Source organism: Bombina bombina, chromosome 5 (genome assembly GCF_027579735.1).
Source record: "Bombina bombina isolate aBomBom1 chromosome 5, aBomBom1.pri, whole genome shotgun sequence".
Taxonomy (NCBI): Eukaryota; Metazoa; Chordata; class Amphibia; order Anura; family Bombinatoridae; genus Bombina; species Bombina bombina.
Window position 1 is genome coordinate 965,365,985 of NC_069503.1, and position 18,610 is coordinate 965,384,594.

At 41.5% G+C, this 18,610-nt stretch overlaps 1 protein-coding gene across 1 annotated transcript in view; it reads left to right on the plus strand.

Moving 5' to 3' along the window:
- LRRCC1 (leucine rich repeat and coiled-coil centrosomal protein 1) overlaps window positions 1-18,610 on the plus strand; it is a 418,892-nt gene that overhangs the window by 298,410 nt on the left and 101,872 nt on the right. Inside the window, exon 11 of the mRNA XM_053715905.1 lies at window positions 9,801-9,975. Within this exon, the coding sequence (XP_053571880.1) occupies window positions 9,801-9,975 (175 nt within the window). The remainder of the gene's footprint in view (window positions 1-9,800; window positions 9,976-18,610) is intronic.

Genomic DNA, 18,610 nt, shown 5'->3' on the forward strand with positions numbered 1-18,610 from the left:
AAATGGTGACTATAAGGACTATTCTGCCTTTTGTTCAGCATGGGCATTATATGTCTACAATAGACTTACAGGATGCATATCTTCATATTCCAATTCATCCAGATCACTATCAGTTCCTGAGATTCTCTTTTCTAGACAAGCATTACCAGTTTGTTGCTCTTCCGTTTGGCCTAGCAACAGCTCCAAGGATCTTTTCAAAGGTTCTCGGTGCCCTTCTCTCTGTAATCAGAGAACAGGGTATTGCGGTATTTCCTTATTTGGACGATATCTTGGTACTTGCTCAGTCTTTACATTCTGCAGAATCTCATACGAATCAACTTGTGTTGTTTCTTCAAAGACATGGTTGGAGGATCAATTTACCAAAGAGTTCCTTGATTCATCAGACAAGGGTAACCTTTTTGGGTTTCCAAATAGATTCAGTGTCCATGACTTTGTCTCTAACAGAAAAGAGACGTCTGAATTTGGTTTCAGCTTGTCGAAACCTTCAGTCTCAATCTTTCCCTTCGGTAGCTTTGTGCATGGAAATTCTAGGTCTCATGACTGCTGCATCGGACGCGATCCCTTTTGCTCGTTTTCACATGAGACCTCTTCAGCTTTGTATGCTGAACCAATGGTGCAGGGATTATACAAAGATATCACAATTAATATCCTTAAATCCCAATGTTCAATCTTCTCTGACTTGGTGGTTGGATCACCATCGTTTAATTCAAGGGGGCTCTTTTGTTCGTCCAACCTGGACTGTGATCTCAACAGATGCGAGTCTTTCAGGTTGAGGAGCTGTATGGGGATCTCTGACAGCGCAGGGGGTTTGGGAATCTCAGGAGGCGAGATTACCAATCAACATTTTGGAACTCTGTGCGATTTTCAGAGCTCTTCAGTTCTGGCCTCTTCTGAAGAGAGAATTGTTTATTTGTTTTCAGACAGACAATGTCACAACCGTGGCGTATGTCAATCATCAAGGAGGGACTCACAGTCCTCAGGCTATGAAAGAAGTATCTCGGATACTTGTATGGGCGGAATCCAGCTCCTGTCTAATCTCTGCGGTTCACATCCCAGGTATAGACAATTGGGAAGCGGATTATCTCAGTCGCCAGATGCTACATCCGGGCGAATGGTCTCTTCATTCAGAGGTATTTCTTCAGATTGTTCAAATCTGGGGACTTCCAGAAATAGATCTGATGGCCTCTCATCTAAACAAGAAACTTCCCAGGTATCTGTCCAGATCCAGGGATCCTCAGGCGGAAGCAGTGGACGCGTTGTCGCTTCCTTGGCATTATCAACCTGCTTATATCTTTCCGCCTCTAGTTCTTCCTCCAAAAGTGATTTCCAAAATCCTAATGGAGCGTTCGTTTGTAATGCTGGTGGCTCCAGCATGGCCTCACAGGTTTTGGTATGCGGATCTCGTTCGGATGGCCAGTTGCCAACCTTGGACACTTCCGTTAAGGCCAGACCTTCTATCTCAAGGCCCATTTTTCCATCAGGAGCTCAAATCATTAAATTTGAAGGTATGGAGATTGAACGCTTGATACTTAGTCATAGAGGTTTCTCTAACTCAGTGATTAATACTATGTTACAGGCTCGTAAATCTGTGTCTAGGAAGATTTATTACCGAGTCTGGAAGACTTACATTTCTTGGTGTTCTTCTCATAAATTCTCTTGGCATTCTTTTAGAATTCCTAGAATTTTACAGTTTCTTCAGGATGGTTTGGGTAAGGGTTTGTCTGCAAGTTCCTTGAAAGGACAAATCTCTGCTCTTTCTGTTCTTTTTCACAGAAAGATTGCTAATCATCCTGATATTCATTGTTTTGTACAGGCTTTGGTTCGTATCAAGCCTGTCATTAAGTCAATCTCTCCTCCTTGGAGTCTTAATTTGGTTCTGAGGGCTTTACAGGCTCCTCCGTTTGAACCTATGCATTCTCTGGATATTAAATTACTTTCTTGGAAAGTTTTGTTCCTTTTGGCCATCTCTTCTGCTAGAAGAGTTTCTGAGTTATCTGAAAACTTACCTCTTTTCATCAGGATAAGGCGGTGTTGCGGACTTCATTTAAATTTTTACCTAAAGTTGTGAATTCTAACAACATTAGTAGAGAAATTGTTGTCCCTTCATTGTGTCCTAATCCTAAGAATTCTCTGGAGAGATCTTTACATTCTTTGGATGTAGTAAGAGCTTTGAAATATTATGTTCAAGCTACTAAAGGTTTCAGAAAGACTTCTAGTCTATTTGTTATCTTTTCTGGTTCTAGGAAAGGTCAGAAGGCTTCTGCCATTTCTTTGGCTTCTTGGTTAAAGTCTTTGATTCATCTTGCTTATGTGGAGTCGGGTAAATCCCCGCCTCAAAGGATTACGGCTCATTCTACTAGGTCAGTTTCTACTTCCTGGGCTTTTAGGAATGTAGCTTCTGTTGATCAGATTTGCAAAGCAGCAACTTGGTCTTCTTTGCATACTTTTACTAAATTCTACCATTTTGATGTTTTCTCTTCTTCTGAAGCAGTTTTTGGTAGAAAAGTACTTCAGGCAGCCGTTTTAGTTTGATTCTTCTGCTTATAATTTCAGGGTTTTTTTCATTATAAGATTAAAACTTTTTGATTTGGGTTGTGGATTATTTTTTCAGCGGAATTGGCTGTCTTTATTTTATCCCTCCCTCTCTAGTGACTCTTGCGTGGAAGTTCCACATCTTGGGTATCTGCTATCCCATACGTCACTAGCTCATGGACTCTTGCTAATTACATGAAAGAAAACATAATTTATGTAAGAACTTACCTGATAAATTCATTTCTTTCATATTAGCAAGAGTCCATGAGGCCCACCCTTTTTTGTGGTGGTTATGATTTTTTTTGTATAAAGCACAATTATTCCAATTCCTTATTTTTGATGCTTTCGCTCCTTTCTTGTCACCCCACTTCTTGGCTATTCGTTAAACTGAATTGTGGGTGTGGTGAGGGGTGTATTTATAGGCATTTTGAGGTTTGGGAAACTTTGCCCCTCCTGGTAGGAATGTATATCCCATACGTCACTAGCTCATGGACTCTTGCTAATATGAAAGAAATGAATTTATCAGGTAAGTTCTTACATAAATTATGTTTTTTTATCATCAGGCCCTTACAGAGAACAATTTAAAATGTACATTTGTGTGATTACTTCTGCTGGCTTATCAATATAGGTGGTGTTTTTAACAGGCAAAGCAACTATTTCAAATGACAAAATTAAATTAACTATGTGTAACCACTGTATTGATTCATGGGAACACATTCACTGGGCAACAATTTTACTGTACCACTGTCCTTTTAATAACCACAGCAAAGGAAGCAAGATAAACATTTAACAAGTTAAAGCGATACTGAACCCAATTTTTTTTTCTAGAGCATGCATTTTTAAGCAACTTTCTAATTTACTTCTATCAATTTTTCTTTGTTCTCTTGCTATCTTTATTTGAAAAGCAAGAATGTAAACTTAGGAGCCGGCCCATTTTTGGTTCAGCACCTGGGTTGCACTTGCTGATTGGTGGCTAAATGTACCCACCAATTAGCAAGTGCCGTCCAGGGTACTAAACCAAAAAATGGGCCAGCTCCTTAGCTTAGATTCCTGCTTTTTTTAATAAAGATAGCATGAGAACAAAGATAATTGATAATAGGAATAAATTAGAAAGTTTCTCAAAATTGCATGCTCTATCTGAATCCTGAAAGAAAAAATCAAAGCAAAGTACATTTTTATATCCATTTTAAATGTTTGTTTTGCATGCATTTCTTTTGCCATGCAGAGAATAATTTCTAATACATAAATGAAATACCTTAATATCCCTTTACATTTGTATATTCTGTATAATAAGTTTAAAATATTTATATTCATTTGTTTTAGTTTTCTTTCAGTGGTGACAACTTCACTAGTTTCTCCTGCAGTTAGTTAATTAATTTAATTGTTTTATGCACATTTTTTCTTCTGTTATGTGCGATCAGTCCACGGGTCATCATTACTTCTGGGATATAACTCCTCCCCAACAGGAAATGCAAGAGGATTCACCCAGCAGAGCTGATATAGCTCCTCCCCTCTACGTCAGTCCCAGTCATTCTCTTGCACCCAACGACTAGATAGGATGTGTGAGAGGACTATGGTGATTATACTTAGTTTTTATGACTTCAATCAAAAGTTTGTTATTTTACAATAGCACCGGAGCGTGTTATTACTTCTCTGGCAGAGTTTGAAGAAGAATCTACCAGAGTTTTTTACTATGATTTTAACCGGAGTAGTTAAGATCATATTGCTGTTCTCGGCCATCTGAGGGAGGTAAAGGCTTCAGATCAGGGGACAGCGGGCAGATGAATCTGCATTGAGGTATGTAGCAGTTTTTATTTTCTGAATGGAATTGATGAAAAAATCCTGCTATACCGTTATAATGACATGTATGTATACACTTCAGTATTCTGGGAATGGTTTTTCACCGGAACTACTCTGTTAAAGGTCACTAATCCTTTTAATAAATATTGTCATGTTAAACGTTTTTGCTGGAATGTAGAATCGTTTACATTGCTGAGGTACTGAGTAAATAAATGTTTGGGCATTATTTTCCACTTGGCAGTTGTCTGCTTTAAATTGTGACAGTTTCGTTTCTCCTCACTGCTGTGTGTGAGAGGGAGGGGCCGTTTTTGGCGCTCTTTTGCTACGCATCAAAAAATTCCAGTCAGCTACTATTATATTTCCTGCATGATCCGGTTCACTGACAGATCTCAGGGGTCTTCAAACTTCTTTGAAGGGAGGTACATTCTCTCAGCAGAGCTGTGAGAATTTTTATTGACTGTGAATAAAAACGTTACTCTATAATTTTTTATGTCAAATTTAGTTATTTACTAATGGGAACAAACCTTTGCTAAAAGTTATGTTATTTTAAACTTGATGCTATAACTGTTTCAGTTCATTATCTCAACTGTCATTTAATCGTTTAAGTACCTCTTCGAGGCACAGTACGTTTTTGTTAAAAAAGATTATAACCAGGTTGCAAGTTATTGCTAGTGTGTTAAACATGTCTGACCCAGAGAATGATATCTGTGTCATTTGTTCCAATGCCAAGGTGGAGCCCAATAGAAATTTATGTACTAACTGTATTGATGCTACTTTAAATAAAAGTCAATCTGTACAATGTGAACAAATTTCACCAAACTGCGAGGGGAGAGTTATGCCGACTAACTCGCCTCACGCGGCAGTACCTGCATCTCCCGCCCGGGAGGTGCGTGATATTATGGCGCCTAATACATCTGGGCGGCCATTACAGATAACATTACATGATATGGCTACTGTTATGACTGAAGTTTTGTCTAAATTACCAGAACTAAGAGGCAAGCGTGATCACTCTGGGGTGAGAACAGAGTGCGCTGACAATACTAGGGCCATGTCTGATACTGCGTCACAGCTTGCAGAGCATGAGGACGGAGAGCTTCATTCTGTGGGTGACGGTTCTGATCCAAACAGATTGGATTCAGATATTTCAAATTTTAAATTCAAATTGGAGAACCTCCGTGCATTACTAGGGGAGGTCTTAGCAGCTCTCAATGATTGTAACACCATTGCAATACCAGAGAAAATGTGTAGGTTGGATAAATACTTTGCGGTACCGGCGAGTACTGACGTTTTTCCTATACCTAAGAGATTAACTGAAATTGTTACTAAGGAGTGGGATAGACCCGGTGTGCCGTTCTCACCCCCTCCAATATTTAGAAAGATGTTTCCAATAGACGCCACTACTCGGGACTTATGGCAAACGGTCCCTAAGGTGGAGGGAGCAGTTTCTACTTTAGCTAAGCGTACCACTATCCCGGTGGAGGATAGCTGTGCTTTTTCAGATCCAATGGATAAAAAATTAGAGGGTTACCTTAAGAAAATGTTTGTTCAACAAGGTTTTATATTGCAACCCCTTGCATGTATCGCGCCGATTACGGCTGCGGCAGCATTTTGGATTGAGTCTCTGGAAGAGAACCTTAGTTCATCTACGCTAGACGACATTATGGACAGGCTTAGAGTCCTTAAACTAGCCAATTCATTCATTTCGGAGGCCGTAGTACATTTAACCAAACTTACGGCTAAGAACTCTGGATTCGCCATACAGGCACGTAGAGCACTGTGGCTAAAATCCTGGTCAGCTGATGTTACTTCTAAGTCTAAATTACTTAATATACCTTTCAAGGGGCAGTCTTTATTTGGGCCCGGGTTGAAAGAAATTATCGCTGACATTACAGGAGGTAAGGGCCACGCCCTACCTCAAGACAAAGCCAAATCTAAGGCTAGACAGTCTAATTTTCGTCCCTTTCGGAATTTCAAACCTGGAGCAGCGTCAACCTCCACTGCACCAAAACAGGAAGGAGCTGTTGCTCGTTACAGGCAAGGCTGGAAACCTAACCAGTCCTGGAATAAGGGCAAACAGGCCAGGAAACCTGCTGCTGCCCCAAAGACAGCATGAACCGAGAGCCCCCGATCCGGGACCGGATCTAGTGGGGGGCAGACTTTCGCTCTTCGCTCAGGCCTGGGCAAGAGATGTTCAGGATCCCTGGGCGCTGGAGATCATATCTCAGGGATACCTTCTAGACTTCAAATTATCTCCCCCAAAAGGGAGATTTCATCTGTCAAGGTTGTCAACAAACCAGATAAAGAAAGAAGCGTTTCTACGCTGTGTACAAGATCTGTTATTAATGGGAGTGATCCATCCAGTTCCGCGGTCGGAACAAGGACAAGGGTTCTACTCAAACCTGTTTGTGGTTCCCAAAAAAGAGGGAACTTTCAGGCCAATCTTAGATTTAAAGATTCTAAACAAATTCCTAAGAGTTCCATCGTTCAAAATGGAAACTATTCGGACAATCTTACCTATGATCCAAAAGGGTCAGTACATGACCACAGTGGATTTAAAAGATGCTTACCTTCACATACCGATTCACAAAGATCATCAACGGTATCTACGGTTTGCCTTCCTAGACAGGCACTACCAGTTTGTAGCTCTTCCATTCGGATTGGCTACGGCCCCAAGAATCTTCACAAAGGTTCTGGGTGCCCTTCTGGCGGTACTAAGACCGCGAGGGATTTCGGTAGCTCCGTACCTAGACGACATTCTAATACAAGCTTCAAGCTTTCAAACTGCCAAGTCTCATACAGAGTTAGTTCTGGCATTTCTAAGGTCGCATGGATGGAAAGTGAACGAAAAGAAAAGTTCTCTTTTTCCTCTCACAAGAGTTCCATTCTTGGGGACTCTTATAGATTCTGTAGAAATGAAGATTTACCTGACAGAAGACAGGTTAACAAGGCTTCAGGATGCATGCCGTGTCCTTCATTCCATTCAACACCCGTCAGTAGCTCAATGCATGGAGGTGATCGGCTTAATGGTAGCGGCAATGGACATAGTACCTTTTGCACGCCTACACCTCAGACCGCTGCAATTGTGCATGCTAAGTCAGTGGAATGGGGATTACTCAGATTTGTCCCCTACCCTGAATCTGAATCAAGAGACCAGAAATTCTCTTCTATGGTGGCTTTATCGGCCACACCTGTCCAGGGGGATGCCATTCAGCAGGCCAGACTGGACAATCGTAACAACAGACGCCAGCCTGCTAGGTTGGGGCGCTGTCTGGAATTCTCTGAAGACTCAGGGATTATGGAATCAGGAGGAGAGTCTCCTTCCAATAAACATTCTGGAATTGAGGGCAGTTCTCAATGCCCTTCTAGCTTGGCCCCAATTAACAACTCAGGGGTTCATCAGGTTTCAGTCGGACAATATCACGACTGTAGCTTACATCAACCATCAGGGAGGGACAAGAAGCTCCCTAGCAATGGTGGAAGTATCAAAGATAATTCGCTGGGCAGAGTCTCACTCTTGCCACCTGTCAGCAATCCACATCCCGGGAGTGGAGAACTGGGAGGCGGATTTCTTGAGTCGCCAGACTTTTCATCCGGGAGAGTGGGAACTTCATCCGGAGGTTTTTGCCCAAATACTTCGACGTTGGGGCAAACCAGAGATAGATCTCATGGCGTCTCGCCAGAACGCCAAGCTTCCTCACTACGGGTCCAGATCCAGGGATCCGGGAGCGGTTCTGATAGATGCTTTGACAGCACCTTGGAACTTCGGGATGGCTTATGTGTTTCCACCCTTCCCGCTGCTTCCTCGATTGATTGCGAAAATCAAACAAGAGAGAGCATCTGTGATTCTAATAGCGCCTGCATGGCCACGCAGGACTTGGTATGCAGATCTAGTGGACATGTCATCCTGTCCACCTTGGTCTCTACCTCTGAGACAGGACCTTCTGACACAGGGTCCATTCAAACATCAAAATCTAACTTCTCTGAAACTGACTGCTTGGAAATTGAACGCTTGATTTTATCAAAGCGTGGTTTTTCTGAGTCGGTTATTGATACCCTGATCCAGGCTAGGAAGCCTGTTACCAGAAAGATTTACCATAAAATATGGCGCAAATACCTATACTGGTGCGAATCCAAACGTTACTCCTGGAGTAAGGTTAGGATCCCTAGGATATTGTCTTTTCTACAAGAAGGTTTAGAAAAGGGTTTATCGGCTAGTTCATTAAAGGGACAGATTTCAGCTCTGTCCATCTTGTTACACAGGCGTCTGTCAGAAAATCCAGACGTCCAGGCCTTTTGTCAAGCTTTAGCTAGGATCAAGCCTGTGTTTAAAGCCGTTGCTCCGCCATGGAGTTTAAACTTAGTTCTTAACGTTTTACAAGGTGTTCCATTTGAACCCCTTCATTCCATTGATATAAAATTGTTATCTTGGAAAGTTCTGTTTTTAATGGCTATTTCCTCGGCTCGAAGAGTCTCTGAGTTATCAGCATTACATTGTGATTCTCCTTATCTGATTTTTCACTCAGATAAGGTAGTTCTGCGTACTAAACCTGGGTTCTTACCTAAGGTAGTTACTAACAGGAATATCAATCAAGAGATTGTTGTTCCATCCTTGTGTCCAAATCCTTCTTCAAAGAAGGAACGTCTTCTACACAATCTGGATGTAGTTCGTGCCCTCAAGTTCTACTTGCAGGCAACTAAAAATTTTCGCCAAACTTCTTCCCTGTTTGTCGTTTATTCTGGACAGAGGAGAGGTCAAAAAGCTTCTGCTACCTCTCTCTCTTTCTGGCTTCGTAGCATAATACGTTTAGCCTATGAGACTGCTGGACAGCAGCCTCCTGAAAGAATTACAGCTCACTCCACTAGAGCTGTGGCTTCCACTTGGGCCTTTAAGAATGAGGCCTCTGTTGAACAGATTTGCAAGGCTGCAACTTGGTCTTCGCTTCATACTTTTTCCAAATTTTACAAATTTGACACTTTTGCTTCTTCGGAGGCTATTTTTGGGAGAAAGGTTCTTCAGGCAGTGGTTCCTTCTGTATAATGAGCCTGCCTATCCCTCCCGTCATCCGTGTACTTTTGCTTTGGTATTGGTATCCCAGAAGTAATGATGACCCGTGGACTGATCGCACATAACAGAAGAAAACATAATTTATGCTTACCTGATAAATTCCTTTCTTCTGTTGTGCGATCAGTCCACGGCCCGCCCTGTTTTTTAAGGCAGGTAAATATCTTTTAAATTATTCTCCAGTCACCACTTCACCCTTGGTTACTCCTTTCTCGTTGATTCTTGGTCGAATGACTGGGACTGACGTAGAGGGGAGGAGCTATATCAGCTCTGCTGGGTGAATCCTCTTGCATTTCCTGTTGGGGAGGAGTTATATCCCAGAAGTAATGATGACCCGTGGACTGATCGCACAACAGAAGAAAGGAATTTATCAGGTAAGCATAAATTATGTTTTTTAATGTCCTAGAACAAACTACGCAAACTTGAATTTGTTGCGGAGGAAGAAAAACGGAAAACTGTTCAAATTGAACTTCTGAAGCAAGAAAAATCAAAACTTATTTCACAGCTCACTGCACAAGAGTCATTGATAGATGGATTAAAAGCAGAGAGGAAAATCTGGGGGCAAGAACTTACTCAACAAGGTAAAAGCCTGAAAGTTTTGTATCCCAGTAGTTTTTTCATATGGTTTTTATTGATGCAACTATTTCTGTAAAATGTGCTGCTTCGTTCCATTGTACCATATACCATATAAAATGAACTCTGACATTAGTTGTTTGCAATTATTTTAATTTACTAAATGGGAATCATTTAGAGATAATAAGGTTGTCTTATCGAAATGCAACGTTGTGTTGCAACTGTATTGTTCTGCTGTGGAGGTGGCATGATATTTAAAGGGACAGTCCTAGTATAAATTAAACTTTCATTATTCAGATAGGACTTTTAATTTTAATCAACTTTCCAATTTACTTTTATCATCAAATTTGCTTTTTTCTCTTGGTGTTCTTAGTTTAAACTAAAGATAGGTAGGCTCATATGCTAATTTCTAAGCCTTTGAGGGCTGCCTCTTTTAAATCTCTTTTCAACACAAAGAGACAGAAAGTATACGTGGGCCATATAGATAACACTGTGTTCAGGCACAGAAAGTTATTTAAGATTTAGCACAATACAATGCTAAATTTAAGACAATAGATAATAAACAGTCACAGTCATGTGATCAGGGGGCTGGAAGAAAGTTCCTAGATACAAGGTAATCACAGAGGTAAAAAGTATATTAATATAACTGTGTTGGTTATGCAAAACTGGGGAATGGGTAATAAAGGGATTATCTATCTTTTAAAACAATAACAATTCTATGGTAGACTGTCCCTTTAAGGAGTATTAGGAATGTAACGTTAAAAAATATTTTTTTGTGTATTCATGGAAAAATTACATCTACAAATGTTATAGGCTAAGCAATATGAGCATTGGTGAATATGTGTGATATGATTAAAGGCACACTAAAGTCTATTTTTTTAGGATTCAGAGCATGCTATTAAAAAAAACAAAAAAACCTTTACAATTCATATAAGTATCAAGTTGTGTTCATTCTTTTTATATGCACACCTACTGAGTTTGCAGTATATACATATCTGGGATTCGCTGATCACTGTCACATGGGCTCAGTTGTCAGTCTCTGCATCCAGGGGGGTGAGGTCTCTTCATCTGTATGTTTTCAATCAGATTGTGGATCTTAGGGGTCTTCCAGAGATAGATCTGATGGCCTCTCAGTTGAACAACAGACTTCCTAGGTACTTTGCAAGATGAAGGGATCCTCAGGCGGAATTTGTGGATGCTCTAGTAGCTCCATGGTCTTTTTCACTAGCCTATCTTTTCTCCAACATTGGTGTGTCCGGTCCACGGAGTCATCCATTACTTGTGGGAATATTCTCTTCCCCAACAGGAAATGGCAAAGAGCACAGCAAAAGCTGTCCATATAGCCCCTCCTCAGGCTCCGCCCTCCAGTCATTCTCTTTGCCGCTCTGAACAAGTAGCATCTCCACGGAGATGGTGAAGAGTATGTGGTGTTTAGTTGTAGTTTTTTAATCTTCTATCAAGAGTTTGTTATTTTAAAATAGTGCTGGTTGTACTATTTACTCTAAAACAGAAAGGAATGAAGAGTTCTGTTTAAGAGAGGAGTATCATTTTAGCAGCAGTAACTAAAATCAATTGCTGTTCCCACGCAGGACTGTTGAGCCCAGAGAACTTCAGTTGGGGGGAACAGTTGCAGACTTTTCTGCTCAAGGTATGACTAGTCCATTTTCTAACAAGACTGTGTAATGCTAGAAGACTGTCATTTTCCTCTCTTGGGGATCGGTAAGCCATTTTCTCAGACTCTTAACAGAATGCAGGCTTATTATGGGCTATACACTGGTTGACACTCTTGTGGGCTAAATCGATTGCTTTATTTAAGTATTTTGGGAAGTTTGAAGTGATATTTCTAAACTTTCAGTGTGGGGAACGTTTTCTAGCGCCAGGCAGTCAGACACCTTTCCAGTCAGGAAGGGCCTTTCACTATAGTAGGCAGAGCCTCCTTTTCGCGCCATAATTGCGCAGTTTCTTTTGGATGCAGCTGCATGTGAGAGGGTCTGGTGATCAGTGAAAACGTTCCTGGAAGGCTTATTTGGGTAACGTATATCCCCCAGGGACAGGTGGAGTCGCAACAATCGCTGTGGCTGGGACTGTAGTGGGGTTAAAGTAGTTATTTGATTAAACGGCTCCGGTTTCCTCATTTAAGGGGTTAAAAGCTTGAAAATTGGGGTGCAATACTTTTAAAGCATAAAGGCACTGTGGTGAAAATTTGGTAAAGTTTGAACATTTCCTTCATAGTTTTTCACATATTCAGAAATAAAGTGTGCTCTGTTTAACATTTAAAGAGACAGTAACGGTTTTGTTTAAAAACGTTTTTTCTTTCATGTAAATAGCAAGAGTCCATGAGCTAGTGACGTATGGGATATACATTCCTACCAGGAGGGGCAAAGTTTCCCAAACCTTAAAATGCCTATAAATACACCCCTCACCACACCCACAAATCAGTTTTACAAACTTTGCCTCCTATGGAGGTGGTGAAGTAAGTTTGTGCTAGATTCTACGTTGATATGCGCTCCGCAGCAGGTTGGAGCCCGGTTTTCCTCTCAGCGTGCAGTGAATGTCAGAGGGATGTGAGGAGAGTATTGCCTATTTGAATGCAATGATCTCCTTCTACGGGGTCTATTTCATAGGTTCTCTGTTATCGGTCGTAGAGATTCATCTCTTACCTCCCTTTTCAGATCGACGATATACTCTTATATACCATTACCTCTGCTGATTTTCGTTTCAGTAATGGTTTGGCTTTCTACAACATGTAGATGAGTGTCCTGGGGTAAGTAAGTCTTATTTTCTGTGACACTCTAAGCTATGGTTGGGCACTTTTATATAAAGTTCTAAATATATGTATTCAAACATTTATTTGCCTTGACTCAGGATGTTCAACATTCCTTATTTTCAGACAGTCAGTTTCATATTTGGGATAATGCATTTGAATCAATCATTTTTTCTTACCTTAAAAAATTTGACTTTTTTCCTGTGGGCTGTTAGGCTCGCGGGGGCTGAAAATGCTTCATTTTATTGCGTCATTCTTGGCGCGGACTTTTTTGGCGCAAATTTTTTTTTCTGTTTCCGGCGTCATACGTGTCGCCGGAAGTTGCGTCATTTTTGACGTTCTTTTGCGTTAAAAGTGTCGACTTGTGTTGTTTCTTCAAGATCATGGTTGGAGGATCAATTTACCAAAAAGTTCATTGATTCCTCAGACAAGGGTAACCTTTTTAGGTTTCCAGATAGATTCAGTGTCCATGACTCTGTCTTTATCAGACAAGAGAAGTCTAACATTGATATCAGCTTGTCAAAACCTTCAGTCACAATCATTCCCTTTGGTAGCCTTATGCATGGAAATTTTAGGTCTTATGACTGCTGCATCGGACGCGATCTCCTTTGCTCGTTTTCACATGCGACCTCTTCAGCTCTGTATGCTGAACCAATGGTGCAGGGATTACACAAAGATATCTCAATTAATATCTTTAAAACCGATTGTACGACACTCTCTGACGTGGTGGACAGATCACCATCGTTTAGTTCAGGGGGCTTCTTTTGTTCTTCTGACCTGGACTGTAATTTCACTGATGCAAGTCTTACAGGTTGGGGAGCTGTGTGGGGGTCTCTGACGGCACAAGGGGTTTGGGAATCTCAGGGGGTGAGATTACCGATCAATATTTTGGAACTCTGTGCAATTTTCAGAGCTCTTCAGTCTTGGCCTCTTCTGAAGAGAGAGTCGTTCATTTGTTTTCAGACAATGTCACAACTGTGGCATACATCAATCATCAAGGAGGGACTCACAGTCCTCTGGCTATGAAAGAAGTATCTCGAATTCTGGTTTGGGCGAAATCCAGCTTCTGTCTAATCTCTGCGGTTCATTTCCCAGGTATAGACAATTGGGAAGCGGATCATCTCAGTCGCCAAACGTTCGCATCCGGGCGAATGGTCTCTTCACCCAGAGGTATTTCTTCAGATTGTTCAAATGTGGGAACTTCCAGAAATAGATCTGATGGCTTCTCATCTAAACAAGAAACTTCCCAGGTATCTGTTCAGATCCCGGGATCCTCTGGCGGAGGCAGTGAATGCATTATCACTTCCTTGGAAGTATCATCCTGCCTATATCTCTCCACCTCTAGTTCTTCTTCCAAGAGTAATCTCCAAGATTCTGAAGGAATGCTCGTTTGTTCTGCAGGTAGCTCCAGCATGGACGGATCTTGTTCGGATGGCCTCTTGCCAACCGTGGGCTCTTCCGTTCAGACCAGACCTTCTGTCGCAAGGTCCTTTTTTTCCATCAGGTTCTCAAATCTTTAAATTTAAGGGTATGGAGATTGAACGCTTGATTCTTGGTCAAAGAGGTTTCTCTGACTCTGTGATTAATACTATGTTACAGGCTCGTAAATCTGTATCTAGAGAGATATATTATAGAGTCTGGAAGACTTATATTTCTTGGTGTCTTCTCATCTTTTTTCCTGGCATTCTTTTAGAATTCCGAGAATTTTACAGTTTCTTCAGGATGGTTTAGATAAAGGTTTGTCCGCAAGTTCCTTGACAGGACAAATCTCTGCCCTTTCTGTTCTTTTTCACAGAAAGATTGCTAATCTTCCTGATATTCATTGTTTTGTACAAGACTTGGTTCGTATAAAACCTGTCATTAAGTCAATTTCTCCTTCTTGGAGTTTGAATTTGGTTCTGGGGGCTCTTCTAGCTCCTCCTTTTGAACCTATGCATTCATTGGACATTAAACTTCTTTCTTGGAAAGTTTTGTTTCTTTTGGTCATCTCTTCTGCCAGAAGAGTCTCTGAATTATCTGCTCTTTCTTGTGAGTCTCCTTTTCTGATTTTTCATCAGGATAAGGCGGTGTTGCGAACTTCTTTTGAATTTTTACCTAAGGTTGTGTATTCTAACAACATTAGTAGAGAAATTGTGGTTCCTTCATTATGTCCTAATCCTAAGAATTCTAAGGAGAAATCATTGCATTCTTTGGATGTTGTTAGAGCTTTGAAATATTATGTTGAAGCTACTAAGTCTTTCCGAAAGACTTCTAGTCTATTTTTCATCTTTTCTGGTTCTAGAAAGGGCCAGAAAGCTTCTGCCATTTCTTTGGCATCTTGGTTGAAATCTTTATTTCATCATGCCTATGTCGAGTCGGGTAAAACTCCGCCTCAAAGGATTACAGCTCATTCTACTAGGTCAGTTTTTACTTCCTGGGCGTTTAGGAATGAAGCTTCGGTTGTTCAGATTTGCAAAGCAGCAACTTGGTCCTCTTTGCATACTTTTACTAATTCTACCATTTTGATGTGTTTTCTTCTTCTGAAGCAGTTTTTGGTAGAAAAGTACTTCAGGCAGTGGTTTCAGTTTGAATCTTCTGCTTATGTTTTCATTAAACTTTATTTTGGGTGTGGATTATTTTCAGCAGGAATTGGCTGTCTTTATTTTATCCCTCCCTCTCTAGTGACTCTTGCGTGGAAAGATCCACATCTTGGGTAGTCATTATCCCATACGTCACTAGCTCATGGACTCTTGCTAATTACATGAAAGAAAACATAATTTATGTAAGAACTTTCATATTAGCAAGAGTCCATGAGGCCCACCCTTTTTTTTGGTGGTTATGATTTTTTTGTATAAAGCAGAATTATTCCAATTCCTTATTTTTTATGCTTTCGCACTTTTTTCTTATCACCCCACTTCTTGGCTATTCGTTAAACTGATTTGTGGGTGTGGTGAGGGGTGTATTTATAGGCATTTTAAGGTTTGGGAAACTTTGCCCCTCCTGGTAGGAATGTATATCCCATACGTCACTAGCTCATGGACTCTTGCTAATATGAAAGAAATGAATTTATCAGGTAAGTTCTTACATAAATTATGTTTTTTGCATTATTAGCCTGTTTAAGCCTGTCTAACATGTCTGTACCTTCAGATAGAACATGTTCTGTATGTATGGAGGCCAAAGTGGTCCCCCCTTCAAATGTATGTGATAATTGTGTCATAGCGTCCAGACAAAGTAAGGACAGTACTGCCACATTTAATAAGGTTGCCCAAGATGATTCATCAAATGAAGGTAGTGGGGGTAGTTCCCCATCCTCTCCTTCTGTGTCAATACCAGTTATGCCCGCGCAGGCGACCCCTAGTACATCTAGCGCGCCAATGCTTGTTACTATGCAACAATTAACGGCAGTAATGGATAACTCCATAGCTAATATTTTATCCAAAATGCCAGCATTTCAAAGAAAGCGTGATTGCTCAGTTTTAAATACAGTGGAAGAGCAAGAGTGCGCTGACGATAATTTATCTGTCATACCCTCACACCAGTCAGAATTGGCAGTGAGGGAGGGTTTGTCGGAGGAAGAAATTTCTGATTCAGGAAAAGTTTCTCAACAGGCAGAACCTGATGTTGTGACGTTTAAATTTAAGTTAGAGCATCCCCGCGCATTACTTAAGGAGGTGCTAACTACACTGGATGATTGTGACTCTTTGGTCATTCCAGAAAAATTGTGCAAGATGGACAAACTCCTAGAGGTCCCGGTGCACCCCGATGCTTTTCCGATACCTAAAAGGGTGGCGGACATAGTGAATAAAGAGTGGGAGAAACCAGGCATACCTTTTGTCCCACCTCCTATATTTAAGAAATTGTTCCCCATGGTCGACCCAACGAAGGACACATGGCAAACAGTCCCTAAGGTTGAGGGGGCAGTTTCTACGCTAGCCAAACGCACGACTATACCCATTGTGGACAATTGTGCTTTTAAAGATCCTATGGATAAAAAAATTGGAGGGTTTGCTTAAAAAGATTTTTGTTCAGCAAGCTTACCTTCTCTAACCAATTTCGTGCATTATTCCTGTCACTACGGCGGCGTGTTTCTGGTTCGATGAACTAGAAAAGTCGCTCAATAAGGAGACTCCATATGAGGAAGTCATGGACAGAATTCACGCACTCAAGTTAGCTAATTCCTTTATTTTAGATGCCGCTTTGCAATTAGCGAGATTAGCGGCGAAAAATTCAGGTTTTGCAATTGTGGCGCGCAGAGCGCTCTGGCTAAAATCTTGGTCGGCGGACGTATCTTCCAAGACAAAATTGCTTAATATTCCTTTCAAAGGTAAGACCCTTTTTGGGCCAGAATTGAAGGAAATTATTTCAGACATCACTGGGGGGAAGGGCCATGCCCTCCCACAGGATAGGCCTTTTAAGGCTAAGAATAAGTCCAATTTTCGTTCCTTTCGTAACTTCAGGAACGGACCGTCTCCTGACTCTGCAGCCTCTAGACATGAGGGTAACACTTCCCAGGCTAAGCCAGCTTGGAAACCAATGCAAGGCTGGAACAAGGGTAAGCAGGCCAAGAAGCCTGCTGCTGCTACCAAGACAGCATGAAGGGGTAGCCCCCGATCCGGGACCGGATCTAGTAGGGGGCAGACTCTCTCTCTTTGCTCAGGCTTGGGCAAGAGATGTTCCAGATCCCTGGGCACTAGAAATAGTCTCTCAGGGTTATCTTCTAGAATTCAAGGAACTGCCTCCAAGGGGAAGGTTCCACATGTCTCGCTTATCTTCAGACCAGATAAAGAGACAGGCATTCTTACATTGCGTAGGAGACCTGTTAAAGATGGGAGTAATACACCCAGTTCCAACAGCGGAACAAGGTCAGGGGTTTTACTCAAACCTGTTTGTAGTTCCCAAAAAAGAGGGAACTTTCAGACCAATTCTGGATTTAAAGATTCTAAACAAATTCCTCAGAGTTCCATCGTTCAAAATGGAAACCATTCGAACAATTTTACCTTCAATCCAGGAGGGTCAATATATGACTACCGTGGATTTAAAGGATGCATACCTACATATTCCTATCCACAAAGATCATCATCAGTTCCTAAGGTTCGCCTTTCTGGACAAACATTACCAGTTCGTGGCTCTTCCATTCGACTTAGCCACTGCTCCCAGAATTTTCACAAAGGTGCTAGGGTCCCTTCTAGCGGTTCTAAGACCGAGGGGCATTGCAGTGGCACCTTATCTAGACGACATTCTAATTCAAGCGTCGTCTCTTTCTAAGGCAAAGGCTCATACAGAAATTGTTCTAGCCTTTCTCAGGTCTCACGGATGGAAGGTGAACGTAGAAAAGAGTTCCCTGTCTCCGTCAACAAGAGTTCCCTTTTTGGGAACAATAATAGATTCTTTAGAAATTAAGATTTTCCTGACAGAGGTCAGAAAGTCAAAGCTTCTAAACGCTTGTCAGGTTCTTCACTCTATTCTGCAGCCTTCTATAGCTCAGTGCATGGAAGTAGTAGGATTGATGGTGGCAGCAATGGACATAGTTCCTTTTGCTCGAATTCATCTAAGACCATTACAACTGTGCATGCTCAATCAGTGGAATGGGGACTATGCAGACTTGTCTCCTCAGATTCAAGTAGACCAGTTAACCAGGGACTCACTCAGTTGGTGGTTGACTCAGGATCACCTGTCTCAGGGAATGAGTTTCCGCAGACCAGAGTGGGTCATTGTCACGACCGACACCAGTCTATTAGGCTGGGGCGCGGTCTGGGACTCCCTGAAAGCTCAGGGTCTATGGTCTTGGGAAGAGTCTCTTCTGCCGATAAATATCCTGGAACTGAGAGCGATATTCAATGCTCTCCAGGCTTAGCCTCAACTAGCGAAGGCCGGATTCATAAGATTCCAGTCGGACAACA